This window comes from Polypterus senegalus, chromosome 14, assembly GCF_016835505.1.
Source record: "Polypterus senegalus isolate Bchr_013 chromosome 14, ASM1683550v1, whole genome shotgun sequence".
NCBI lineage: Eukaryota > Metazoa > Chordata > Cladistia > Polypteriformes > Polypteridae > Polypterus > Polypterus senegalus.
Window position 1 is genome coordinate 66,440,300 of NC_053167.1, and position 12,336 is coordinate 66,452,635.

General features: G+C 37.3%; 1 protein-coding gene across 6 annotated transcripts in view; it reads left to right on the top strand.

Annotated features, from left to right (window-relative positions):
* The window catches only part of LOC120514222 (pre-B-cell leukemia transcription factor 1), a 148,649-nt gene extending 137,353 nt beyond the window's left edge, over nucleotides 1-11,296 (top strand). For 2 of the 6 annotated variants that reach the window (XM_039734475.1, XM_039734478.1), the window contains 4 exons: nucleotides 1,431-1,590; nucleotides 2,924-3,057; nucleotides 4,720-4,809; nucleotides 7,982-11,296. In XM_039734475.1, coding sequence (XP_039590409.1) covers nucleotides 1,431-1,590; nucleotides 2,924-3,057; nucleotides 4,720-4,809; nucleotides 7,982-8,074 — 477 coding nt within the window. In that variant the 3' untranslated portion in view covers nucleotides 8,075-11,296. The remainder of the gene's footprint in view (nucleotides 1-1,430; nucleotides 1,591-2,923; nucleotides 3,058-4,719; nucleotides 4,810-7,981) is intronic. The other 4 variants (XM_039734476.1, XM_039734479.1, XM_039734480.1 and 1 more) reach the window with 2 other exon arrangements.
* Nucleotides 11,297-12,336: the final 1,040 nt, after the last annotated feature.

Below are 12,336 nucleotides of genomic sequence, written 5' to 3' on the forward strand. Positions count from 1 at the left end.
AAGCATTATATTCAAATATGATAGAAGCTAACATTTTTACAGGATGTACTACTAGGTGGAATTTTATTTACTAGCCACCATACCTGTCAAAGATAGGTAGCAGAATACATGTAAAAGTATTTGCTATCACTTGCCCTACATGTACCTTCAGCGCCTTTCTTCTGTATCCTCATGCGTCTGAACCTCTCCTGCTCAGCAACCCCGTTCTTGAGCATGTTTCGGTAAGGCGTGCTTTAAAGATTCTTATCACTTAAAGTCACCTTGCTCACCTCCTGTCCACTTTTATTCTTCTTGTCTTTGAAGGCAACTCTCAGCATAGCTCAAACGCCTTCTTCTTTTGATCCCATCAACAAAGCCAAACTGACCAATCACGCCAAAGCCAAAGTGACCAATCAGACTGCTCAGAGGGATTGAACACACACTCAGACCTTAGTATTTTATTATAGATACCCCAAGTTCCCATTATCCCTACTAATTACCTGTTTTAATTCAAAGTAATACAGTTTGCTGTAAAATTATGTTTTCTTGTGACCATCAATAAAGGCTAAGGTTAATCACTAGGAAAAGCAGGAGCTGATTTATAGAACAAATTTTTACTGCTAATATTACCTCCAGTAGAAGAAAAAATATATAGAGAGAAAAGTGCTCAGTTAGTATTTATGATATATCTGATTAACAGTGCTATAACCTAGGCCCATTGTCTGAAATTTCTTTGGGCTAAGCTGGGTAACACAGCTAGTGTAACAACATGTAGAGAAAATGAATGAATGAGGTTCTGGGTGACAGAATACTTTGTCACTGCATAATTTTGCTTGAATTTCAGGTTCAAATCTGCACTGGAGCCTCTTGTGTGAGAAGTCCACACATTTTTCTCTTGTTTCGTAGGTTCCCTGCAGATATTTATTTCCTTCTATAATGTAAAGCCAAGCTGTTTGAGTAGGCAGAAGCACTACATTAGCCCAGTGGAGTTGAATGGGGGCTTGTATTGGCTCCCTAGAATGGAGGTGTACCCCATTGCTTCTGGGATTTACTAAAGAAACTAGAACATAGATAGACATTTGTATAAATGTTAGTTTTCTACAAAAACCTCAGAAGCAAGTGAAGTATTCTAAAGTAGTTAAAATTTTTATTTAAAAAACTTTATCTGCTACAGGTGTATAATTAAATAGTGCAACCCATTTATTATTATGGTCACCAACGGCAATGGCAGATGTTTATGTCTGATACTTTACATAATTTGAATTAAATAAAAGACGAGCAAAACAGCAAGATTTACCATGGTGTAGGTTTTGGCAGTTGTTTGCCAAATTACGAATGAAACATATAGGCTTTATTATTTTTACTTACGTGTAATTATAAATTCATGTATTAAGATGGCTCTTTGAAGAAATATGTTGATCTGAAATTAATACTTGTTATGACTTCTGCAGGTATCAAACTGGTTTGGTAACAAGAGAATCCGATACAAGAAAAACATTGGAAAGTTCCAGGAAGAAGCCAACATATATGCTGCCAAAACCGCCGTCAATGCTGCCAATGCATCTGCACATGGAAGCCAAGCCAACTCTCCCTCCACTCCAAACTCCGCAGGTTAGCGTTCTTCAATTCGCCTTTCAGCAAAGTTTCATGTAGCCACAGTTGGGGAAGGGTGCTCTTTGCCAGCGTAGATCTTTTCTGCTTGAGTTGTGTTGTGTAGAATCTCAGGTCTTTACCCTCAGTAGTGGGATGAGCACTGGGATAAGAACATTAACCTGCAGCTTCTGTGCAGTGAAGAAAGTATACTTCTCCAAGTTTGAGAGCATTTTGATGGGGTGGTGGGCGGGTGTTTTTTGTGTGTGTTATCATTGTTGTTTATAGTATTTATTTTTTGTTTGCTGAAAATAAATTAAGAAATTAGTTATTAACACCTTTATTATTTTATTAGTTTTCAAAAAATATATAACCTCTTCTTCATTTCTCATTTATACATGTCAGCTATTTTCCTGTATTATGATACCTAGGCATACAGTAATATAATATCCTTTCTGACCTGGGCCCCATTCTCTACTGGAAGTCTCTGTGCTGTGCCACTTGCTTGTTTGCATTGCATATGGCTTACACTGATATTTCCTGTACAGACTTTACTAACTATTAATAATTTTCTTCCTTAACTGCATTTTTTAAGTTCTAAAAATATTGTAGCTCAAAGTATCAGCTGCTTGAAAAGTGAATGTTGAGCTCCACTCTTTTGGCTTTCTGGCTGAGGTTTTTTCCCGAAGTGCCATTTAGTCACTGAGTGAAGAGAGGGTCATCTTTGCACACAGCCATATTGCATGGTGGGCTTTTGGCAAGAGTGCCACTCAGATCCAGATTGATTGGTGTTAAGATCTGGGTGTTAAAGTCATTGCTATCTCCAGCAAACTTTCTAGCTGTTTAATGATATAATTTGTATTATATAAAAAAAATTATATATTAATATAGCTGTTGAGCTAAATTGTCCAGAAGGGCTCATTGGGATTACAAAATGATGTTTCTCTTGCCTCCAGTTGAAGATTGCTTAAATGATAGTAACAGATTAAGCACCTCTCATATTAATTGCCATCTTCTGCCAGACAAGTTTTACTGTATATTTGTCATATGAACCCTCCCCCCATGACTACGTAACTTACAGTTTTAGGTGTTTTTCTGAACTTTGTTAGCATGTATTTTCTACTTTGTATGGAGAAAATTTATAACTTGTCTTTGCTAATGTTTGCACCTGTTACTTAAGCTTCCACACCCTCCACCCTACTTACCCCACTCCCCTCACTTCCCTGACTTTCCTTTGAATCCTCTGCTTGCATTGCTCCCTGCACTAACAGTAATGGGAGATGCCTGCTCTGCATGTTCACTGCCTTGTGTTCTGGCCAAAGCAAGACTGACCCTCCTTCTCTCTGTGATTCAGGTGCTCACTCTTTCCTTTCAGGTTCTTCTGGTTCTTTTAACATGTCAAATTCGGGAGACTTATTCATGAACGTGCAGTCACTCAATGGGGACTCTTACCAAGGGGCCCAGGTTGGAGCCAACGTACAGTCGCAGGTAGGGATTGTTGCAGTGCATAGGTTCACTTAGAATTAGGCACATATTTTGTTTGACTCATATTTGTATTCTATAAATAGTGAAATCTCTTGACAGATAAAAAACAATGCAGTGCAGCCTTGTTTAAACGAATTCAAGAAATTATAGTAGATGCAACACATATTTTGTCTGCAGTGCAGCTGGGAGCAGACTGGTCTTTTTCCACCATTATAATTTGATCACATTAAGCCAAAGAAAACCGTCCACTCAGACTAGTCGTCTAAGACAGATTCTCAGGCTTGTTCTCAGAGAGTGTGTATGACAGCTGTCTTTCTGTTTGTCTTGTATTTCTCTTGGGGGTATTTCTCCCATTTTCAGACATATGTTAGGTCTTGTAAACAGCTTTGACAATAGGATCATATAAGTAGTGTAGGGGATAAAAAAACACCTTTACATTTTCATGGGTGTATAAAAAATGTTAAGGTTTAAAAGTGTTGCCAAAAAATTGAATGCAGTGCCCCCTGCTGGTGTACTCATGGATTGGTGTACACAGTAAATTAGATCTTCGTCTACAGCCTCCAAATCACAGTTGGTGTGAGCAACGTAGTGCACAACATCCAAATCACATGAATGTACTTATTTTCTATTGCCAGGCCAGTCCATTCCATGATTTTGTTTTCCTTTTTGCCTCGCAGCTCCCTTGTGTACAGCATATTACAAGCATGGAGCAACATTTTAAAGATACAGTCGCATAAACAAATCATTAGCACAATTTGCTGAATCTCATTTCCAGTTTTTGCAGAATATGTTTGTATCCAACAGAAATGTGATTATATACAGTTGTTGAATTTTACAAATTAATTTCCACATTTAAGTGTTTTCAAGAAGAAAGGAGTTCATAGATAGCTCATAGCTGTTTGGATTTTTGACAAAATTTGAATTTTCCTCGTCAGCACACACTGAGAAGTAGATCATGTAGACACTTTTGGAACAAAACCAACATTCATCTGCTTGCGCCACTGCAAAATGATGGTCAGATTGTCATGCTCGAGGCACTTATGGCCATATATTCTGAGTGTGGGAATAATTCCAGCACTGTTGCTTTGCAAGGACAGCAGCAAAATGTTCCCTATAGCAGTGTTTTTGCCCCCCTTTTAATATGACTGTATCCCCACATGCTGTGGGTGTTGAAATGAGCATATTCAATGAGGGCCTGAAGGATGAAGGATGAACAAAGAGGTCTTCTGAGTTAATGATTTACGAAATTCGAGTTACTACAGATATCAAGGTCATTTTCCTTTCTTCTCCATAGTAATGTCTAATTTCCAAAGCACATTGAGAAAAGCTGGATGCTTTGAGCTTTGTGATTTACTGCCTCACCTGTAAAGCAATGCAGATGCTGTGACGTTTTATTTCCAGTTGGGTGTTTAAAAGGCTTCAACTGATAGAAGCAACAGGAAAAAAATGTTAGAGATTATTAGCAGTGTTAACATAAGATTTGACATAACTTGACATTTTTCATTGAATAAAAAAAAAACGCTTTGCATAGTACTTTGTGAAAGGCGCTATATCAAATATAACTTAGCTTAACTGTATGTTGTTTATCAAGGTTGAAGTGTGTTGGTGGACTGCCAAAATCTTAAGGGGCAACACATCTGAAGAAACCTTTTCTTTCTTTTTCAGGTGGATACCCTTCGCCATGTTATCAGTCAGACAGGCGGATACAGTGATGGACTCACAGCAAGCCAGATGTACAGTCCGCAGGGCATCAATGTAAGAAAAATAGGCTTGTTTTTTATTTTGTTCCCTCTACCAATTATTTCAAAGCCATAGGGCTTAGAATGCCACTTAGTAGGACTTGTCTGAGCTTCACGGTCACCTAGTTGATTGCTTCTGTATCGGTCACGCCATCGGCAGCGTACTGCCCACGAAAAGTGGTGATCGGGCAGGCTTCATGCAGGCAGCTGGCGTCTAAGGCTGTCAAATACAATCAGTGTTCGCATGGCACCTGCGGCCACACACGCTCAGCTGAGAGGAGCTGCGAAACAGGTGACACCTAGTGCAACACTAGTTTAAAATGTCACCGGGGACCGGACTGTGATTTCCATACAGGGGCCAATGGCCATAATCCACTAGGATGGGATAAGTCCCTCTAAAAATAAATCAGCTGGGTGGTGAAGCAAAATAAGGGGAGCAACGTTGTCTTTGATTTTGTTTTTTTTAATTTGGGTATGCTGGCGGCTGTGACTAGCATGAAGATTCACAGCGACAAGCTGTGTCGTAAAGAGGAAAATCGATAAGACAGACACAAGGAAAACTGGATGTAGATTTGGGACAGCAATCCAACTGCATTTCTCAGATCATGCGTCTGCCATCTTAATGGCGGTGACAGCAAGCTGGGACAGGAGGACAGACACAAACCTAGATGTGTTCTCAGCCAGTTTTCTGCCTTCCTCTGAAGCCAGAAAATGATTAAATGCCATTTTGTTGAGTAAATTCTACACATTTTAAGAGAGCTGAACGTATTATTATTATTTTTATGTCATTTGCATTACCAGGGATTTTCATTTCCCTTCAAGCAGTATGTTCATAAAAGACAGATGATTTTAATATTTAGCATCTTGCAGGATACTCAAGTGAAATGCCATAATACATTTGTCATTCTATTTTGGGGTTTCTATTCGTTAGAGGAAAAAACATTTGTTTACATTCATAGTTGACAAATATTTACTCTGTACTTGATTGATTTATTAAATTTTATAACAACATTTACTTTGCACAAGTGATATATTTTTAATAGATTACTGTGTGTGTCATATATGACATTCACTATTGTGGTAGATGATCATTTTGCACCTCAGATGACCTGTACTATTGCCTTTCATACATATATTTTAGTTTACTGGCATTAAATGATTTCTATATTGTAAATATACACAATATTTCACTAGTAATGTTTCAACAGTTTTTATTGTTTTTCTCGTGACAGATCTCCTTGTCCTTCTCCCGCTTTGTTTCTAGTCAAAGGGACCCAAGGCTTTTAGATTTGACATGTAATTTATGCTTAAATTTATATAAGGGTTTTAAATGGTGCATTCCTCTTAAAAATTCAGAAAAGTACTTACTTTGATTTTGTTTTCCTGCTCGTAAAATTCACTTGCGCTTTTAAAAAAATAAATATGCATAAATTACAATTTAGCAGCAGGTTGTAACATTTTTTTCTCCCATTTTGAGGGACAAGGGTCTGTTTATTTGTTTGTTCATTGTGTTCATTCAACGCACAGCACAAAACGAAATAAATATTCATTGCAATCATGAAACACCTCAGGTTCCCATAGTCAGGACTGACCTTCATTTTCAAGCCACGGTTTGTTGTGAGAGCAAGAGGTTTTTAGGGCAAAATCCTTTTTCTGCTAAATTATTCCATTCTCCCTTCAGTTTGTCGTAATGACCAAGTCAGCACACAATGCATGTATGTGGCAGACTTTCTTCCTCTGCCTTGAAACAGTAATTATGGCTCTGAAATAGATGTAAAGTGTCACTAAAGCTGAAGATTTTGCAAGTTTTTGTTTTGATTACAGACTGCTTCTACCTTAAATAACAGGCTTTGAAATAAGGGGTTGCCAACGACCATTTTCAGGCTTCTTTTGATGGCATGAAAATTGCTATTAATGTCCTAAATGCTCTTTAGCAAGCCTGTCTGAGGGATTTGAAATGGGTTCAGTGTTCCCCATTATATTTACATTCCAGTCTCGAATGTGATAATTTGGTATAATTGCTTCTTCCATTGCTTGTCTTTTGAGTTTTGTTTCAGGGAAGACTTGATACATTCTCAATATAGTAATTTGAGTTGGGTTGGGTATCTTTCTCATAGATTTCATTCTTGGGGGGGGAAGATGCTAAATAATATATATTTATGTTTTTAAAGACTTGCAGCTTGTCAGTTTTCCGTGACTTACTTTAACTTGTGTTATTTAGCCCACTTGTAAGTACTTCATTTTTATATGTATTACAAATTAGAAAATGTGATAATAAATAAATATGTGTGATGGATTAAGTGTTTAAAGGAAGATCTGTCTTTTTCTCCCATGCTGTGCCCCTTTTAGCCATCACCAATCTGCTTCAGTTTCTTTTTTATCTAAGTGGTTTATGGCACCAGCCAGTGTTACTTCTTTTTTTTTAGCCTCTTCAACTTGCTAGGCAGTCTTTTTTTGTTTGACTCTTGCCCTTCTATCCTCTCTTTTTTATTACATAGTATAGGATCCTCCCATCTCATCCTCTTGTCATATCTGAATCTTCCCAGCGTCCAGCCTTGTGCTTTGGTCATTTTCAGCTTTCTTAATGTATCTCCACATCTTCAAGCTGTTCACGTTCCCCTCGACTGGTGTGACCTTAGACTTTACCTAGTGTTCATTTTACATTAGTCATGCAGTCACCTTCATTAATTGACTACATTTTTTGCATTTGATTTTGCTTAAATGTCTAGTGTTTTTTAAGTGCATTCTATTAGTACAGCATTGAATAATAATCTTTCTGGAATTAAGCCTTTTTTGGCTTTTGGTGCCCTGTGGTGAGTGGGCACCCCATCTTGGACTTGTTCGCGCCTTACACTTGATGCTCTCCCCTGCAACTGTAACACAGATTAAACAGGTTTAGAAAAGTAAAGAAGAAGGGGTGGGTTTTGCTTGACCCCCTTTTATTTATTTTATATATATATATATATATATATATATATGAGAGTAACTTAAATAGTGTGTATTTTCATAATTAAATTTCTTTGCATGAAATACTATTAACCATTTTAAAATTGTAAACATGTGAACGTCCATATTCTGCATTTCGGATTTGTGTCTTCTCAATCTAATAAAATCACCCTTGTACTATGTATGCTTAAACAAACAAAAAAAAAAAAAGACTTACAGAAAATATCTTCTCTTCCTTACAGGCTAATGGAGGCTGGCAGGACGCAACTACCCCCTCATCAGTGACATCGCCAACAGAAGGTCCAGGGAGTGTTCATTCCGATACCTCCAACTGATCCTTGTCATGTGCTGGGTTTCTCCAGCACCTACCAATCAGAGTGGAGTTCCACCAACCAATAAGAAATAGGATTTCCTTCTGCTTTGGAGTGCTTTAAAAATTAACACTAACATGGACAGTTGTTTGTACCCTTTCTTTTTTGTTGGGTAGAAGCCCCCCCTGACACTAAGGAACATTTGAATCGTTTCAAGAATTTACATTATAAAATACAAATAATTGATACAATTTAAGAAACAATTTGTACCATTTTCATAATATTCTGAGGGTCTAGTTTGCCTCCTCACTGTAATATCTCTTGCAAAATTATAGGCAACCCTGCTTTTTAGGTTAACTGCTTTCACTCTACCTCTCAGCAAAAGAAACAAAAAAAATGTAATTACAACACAGAAAAATGTTCTTTTTTAAAAAAAAAAAAAACTTTGTTATGATAAGCAGAAAGCACTAGTTCAACGTCTTCTTTGTGAACGGTTACACATAAAGGACACTTTTCCTGTGACTGTATTTCTGGGATTGCAAATACATTTGTAGTATTGTAATATTTACCAATCTCTCTCAAGAAGAAAGAAACTAAACACATAACATCTGGAGGTTTTCCACCATATTTAAGTGTTGCATGGATTCCTGTAATGAAGACATGATAGATTTAGATTAAATAAAGCCAAGGTCCACCGTAGAGGAATAGAGGAAGCCTGCTTACAGACCCTTCTAAGGCTAGCAGTGAACAGTTACTTGAGTGTAGCAGTGCTTCTCCCCGTTGGCAGGTCTGGGCACAGGGTATTCTGGGCAGAAGTACTGTACGAGCAGAGAAGGCTCTGTAATGAATCGTTTCTGCAAGAATCTCCAGAAACAAAAGAAGAAAAAAGTCTTAAAGCTGTGGTTTCTTCCATCAACGTTTTGTAAAGTATAGCATAGGGTGGAACAGAATCAGCCTGGAAATATGGAATATCGTATGAGACAACTGGCGCGATTCATGTCTGAAGAGTCTGCTGTGTTTCCTGTAGCCGGTCAGTAGTATAGCTCGGTCCAGCAGTAGGCTTTTTACTTACATGTTGGGACCCATGCTGTGTTAAATCTCCGAGGTTAAACTTTTAATGGCTTGGATGCAGAGCGAGTATTCCATGGCTGCATCGATATCGTGAGAACAGAACACTTAGCACATGCAAGTCAAGTGTTCAGTGTACGCCTTTTCCCAAATTGTAGCTTAACAAAAAGCAAAGCGTGTTGAGTGCAGTATCGAGATTTATTACATGTGGTCTAATCAGGTGCTGCTTTAATTGGTGAAAGTGTAGAGCCAGCAAACAGTCTTTGAAAGGTATTATTTGCGACACAATTTAGCCCAAATTTTTACTATGGTGCTGCAATTTCAAGGCGTATGTATGTACTTCTGGCATGAACCGTAACCACTGTTACTTTTTATATTTACGTAGATATTCAAATTCTGCCTGATGGGTCAATGTGCTCTGTAATTTACTACCATATTGCAAGTAATACCATGAAGCGCCAGACCAAGTCTGATTAGTGTTGATCAGTCACCACCGCAATTGAATAAACGTTTTTTGCTTTCGTGATTGTTTCCTGGTTTTTCAGAGTCTTTCTAAATGGATACAAATGTAAAGGTGTAATCCGCTTATAGTACTGTGTTAAATTAAGAGAGATAAGGGCACACAAAACAGCATACATTTGAAACGGCTTTACTAGAATTAAGAAAGAAAGAAGTGTTTTTACAGGAATCTACTTTTGTTTTGTTTTGTTTTTTTTATTTTTGAAAAGATCCATCATTTTTCTAGTACTTATGAAAACCTCAAACCAGCTTGTAATAATAAACCTCCTCTCCTGTTTTCACTCTTTTCATAAGACCAATCAAAAACATTTTTTCATTTTAAAAATGTTTTCTTTCCAGTTTCTACAGGTTGCCTTTTCTTGTAATTTAACATGTCTGCCCAGATCATCACTTTGATACCAAAAACTACAGAAGTGAAAATTCTATATAGTGTCAGCTTTATGAATAATTTTTCATAGTTTCTTGCAAAATGTGTCTTGTTCTTTGTAGTATTGATGAACATTTGATATGAATGTTCTTGTATACTCAAAACCAAAAATGCAGTCAAGAGTTCAGAAGCGGTTTGTGAAATACCCTCACAGCGCACAGACACGGTTTCTTTTTACACGTCATTTTGTTATAGAGAAATGACAACAGTTTTCTTTCTGAGTCGTGGCACAGAACTACCTACATTTTTATTTTTTTTTTTTTAATTTTATTTTACGCATCTGTGAATTAACTCCAAGATGTGAATGTGCACCTTTGTTATTGTTTCACTTCTTTGAAAAGGAACAGTGTCCATTTTTGTAATCCATTGTCAGCCATCAGAAACAGATAATAATAGTAATAATAATAATATTTCAGACATTTTGTTTAGGGCTGCAATTAAGATTAGTAATTACGATTGTTTTTACTTTTAAAAATGGATACTGCCATTTGCAGGTGATGTGAAAAGTTTCAAAGTAAAGCAGGTTAATGCAAGACTTGAGCATTAATGACCACTCTGTATTCCAGTACCGTTTAATACTTTGGAGAATTATTCTTCAGAGCCACACTGCTTGGTGGTCTTTACATACCCTTGTTGTTGGGGTAGCTAAGCGAGAGTGTGTGTGGCTGTAACAGCCTCTACGGCCTGCTGAATATTAAATATTATCCGATAACAAAGTCAAGCAGCTCATTCAGACGCATGAAGAGTCGAGTTTAACTACAGTAGTCCAAATGATCAGCCGTTTCTGGCTTTTGACATCTTCTGCTTCACTTTTCACATCTCCTCTGCAGTCCCACACTATCATTTAAAGCTTCATGTAATGATGCTTTATTTTTAAGTAAAAAAAAAAAAAATGAAAAAAGAAGCAATTTGTAAAACATCAAATGTTTACTTTGTTGCATGTTTTTTGTTCTTTAAAGAAAATACTACAGTGTTTTTTGAATGTTTCTTCTTTTTTATAATGATTTCAGAGTATGAAGTCACTGAGCCCTAAGTTGGCTTAGTTTTAACTTTTAAGATCTGCATATGTAAAAATATATAAAAAATGAAAATACAAAAATAGTGTCTTTTTGATTCCAAAATAAACTCTTGTGTTCTGTGAGAAAACTAACAAGGTGTAGGTTTTATGGTCTCTTAATTTGTACTGGTAATGCATATTCCAAATAAATAGTTTCTTTTGTTTCAAAAATGAACTTTTTGGTGTACAGATTTATTAGTCTGAAACGGACTAAAATTACTTTCCATTTCCTAGAGCTTGTCTTTTTCTTGTTCTTTTTTTGTTCATTCTATACTGTTACAAAGCTATTAAGTTTTCAGAAAGTGTTCTAAAAACAAATAATGCCATTTTTCTATATTAAAGAAAATATTGATATTTGTTTTCCTTAACTCCAAAAGACTGGACACGTGTATACTATACTACTGAAGATGATAGATATTTATAAATAAAAGTACCAAGTAGCAGTAATGCCAACAAGTATGCCTTGAACTGGTCTCTTTTCTAATGAAGGAATTGCTGTTTGATTTCTTATGAGATGTAAAAATTTGGGGCTTGACAAAATGGATCCTGGCACACACTCTATCCATGGCTGACTTGTGCCCTGTACCCAATGCTACCAGGCAAGGCTCTGGCCCGTGTGACCCCAAACCTGAATTCTGTGCTAATGGGTAAATCTTTTATTTCAGTTTATATTCTTCTCCCCTCACTTTGTGTTGCTTGCTCAGTTTGCACAGAATTGCAGGTGTTTGTCGATTCAGCTGCTTTTCGTAAGTAGATCATGGGGTGGATTGTCTTTACTTTTATATAGTGCTTTTCTCACTACTCAAAGTGCTTTTCATAGTGAGTGGGGAGCCACTTCAATCACCACTTATGTGTAGTAACCACTTGGAGGATGTGACGGCAGCCGTTTTTGCACCAGTACACTCACCATAGATGAGCTACTAGGTGGTGAGAGAGATAGACAATTAGAGACGGGGGATGATTAGAGGACCTACATGAGTAGGCCATGGTGGGCAATTTAGCCTGGACATTGGGATACATCCTACTGTTTACAAAGGATGCCCAGGGATCTTTAATGACCACGGAGACTCAGGACCTCAGTTTTCCGTTTCATTCAAAGGACAGTGCCATTTTTACAGCTCAGTGTCCCCATCACTGCACTGGGACATTAGGATCCACATTCAGACCACAGAATAGATGCCCCCTGCTGGCCACAACAAGCCCTCTTCCACCAAC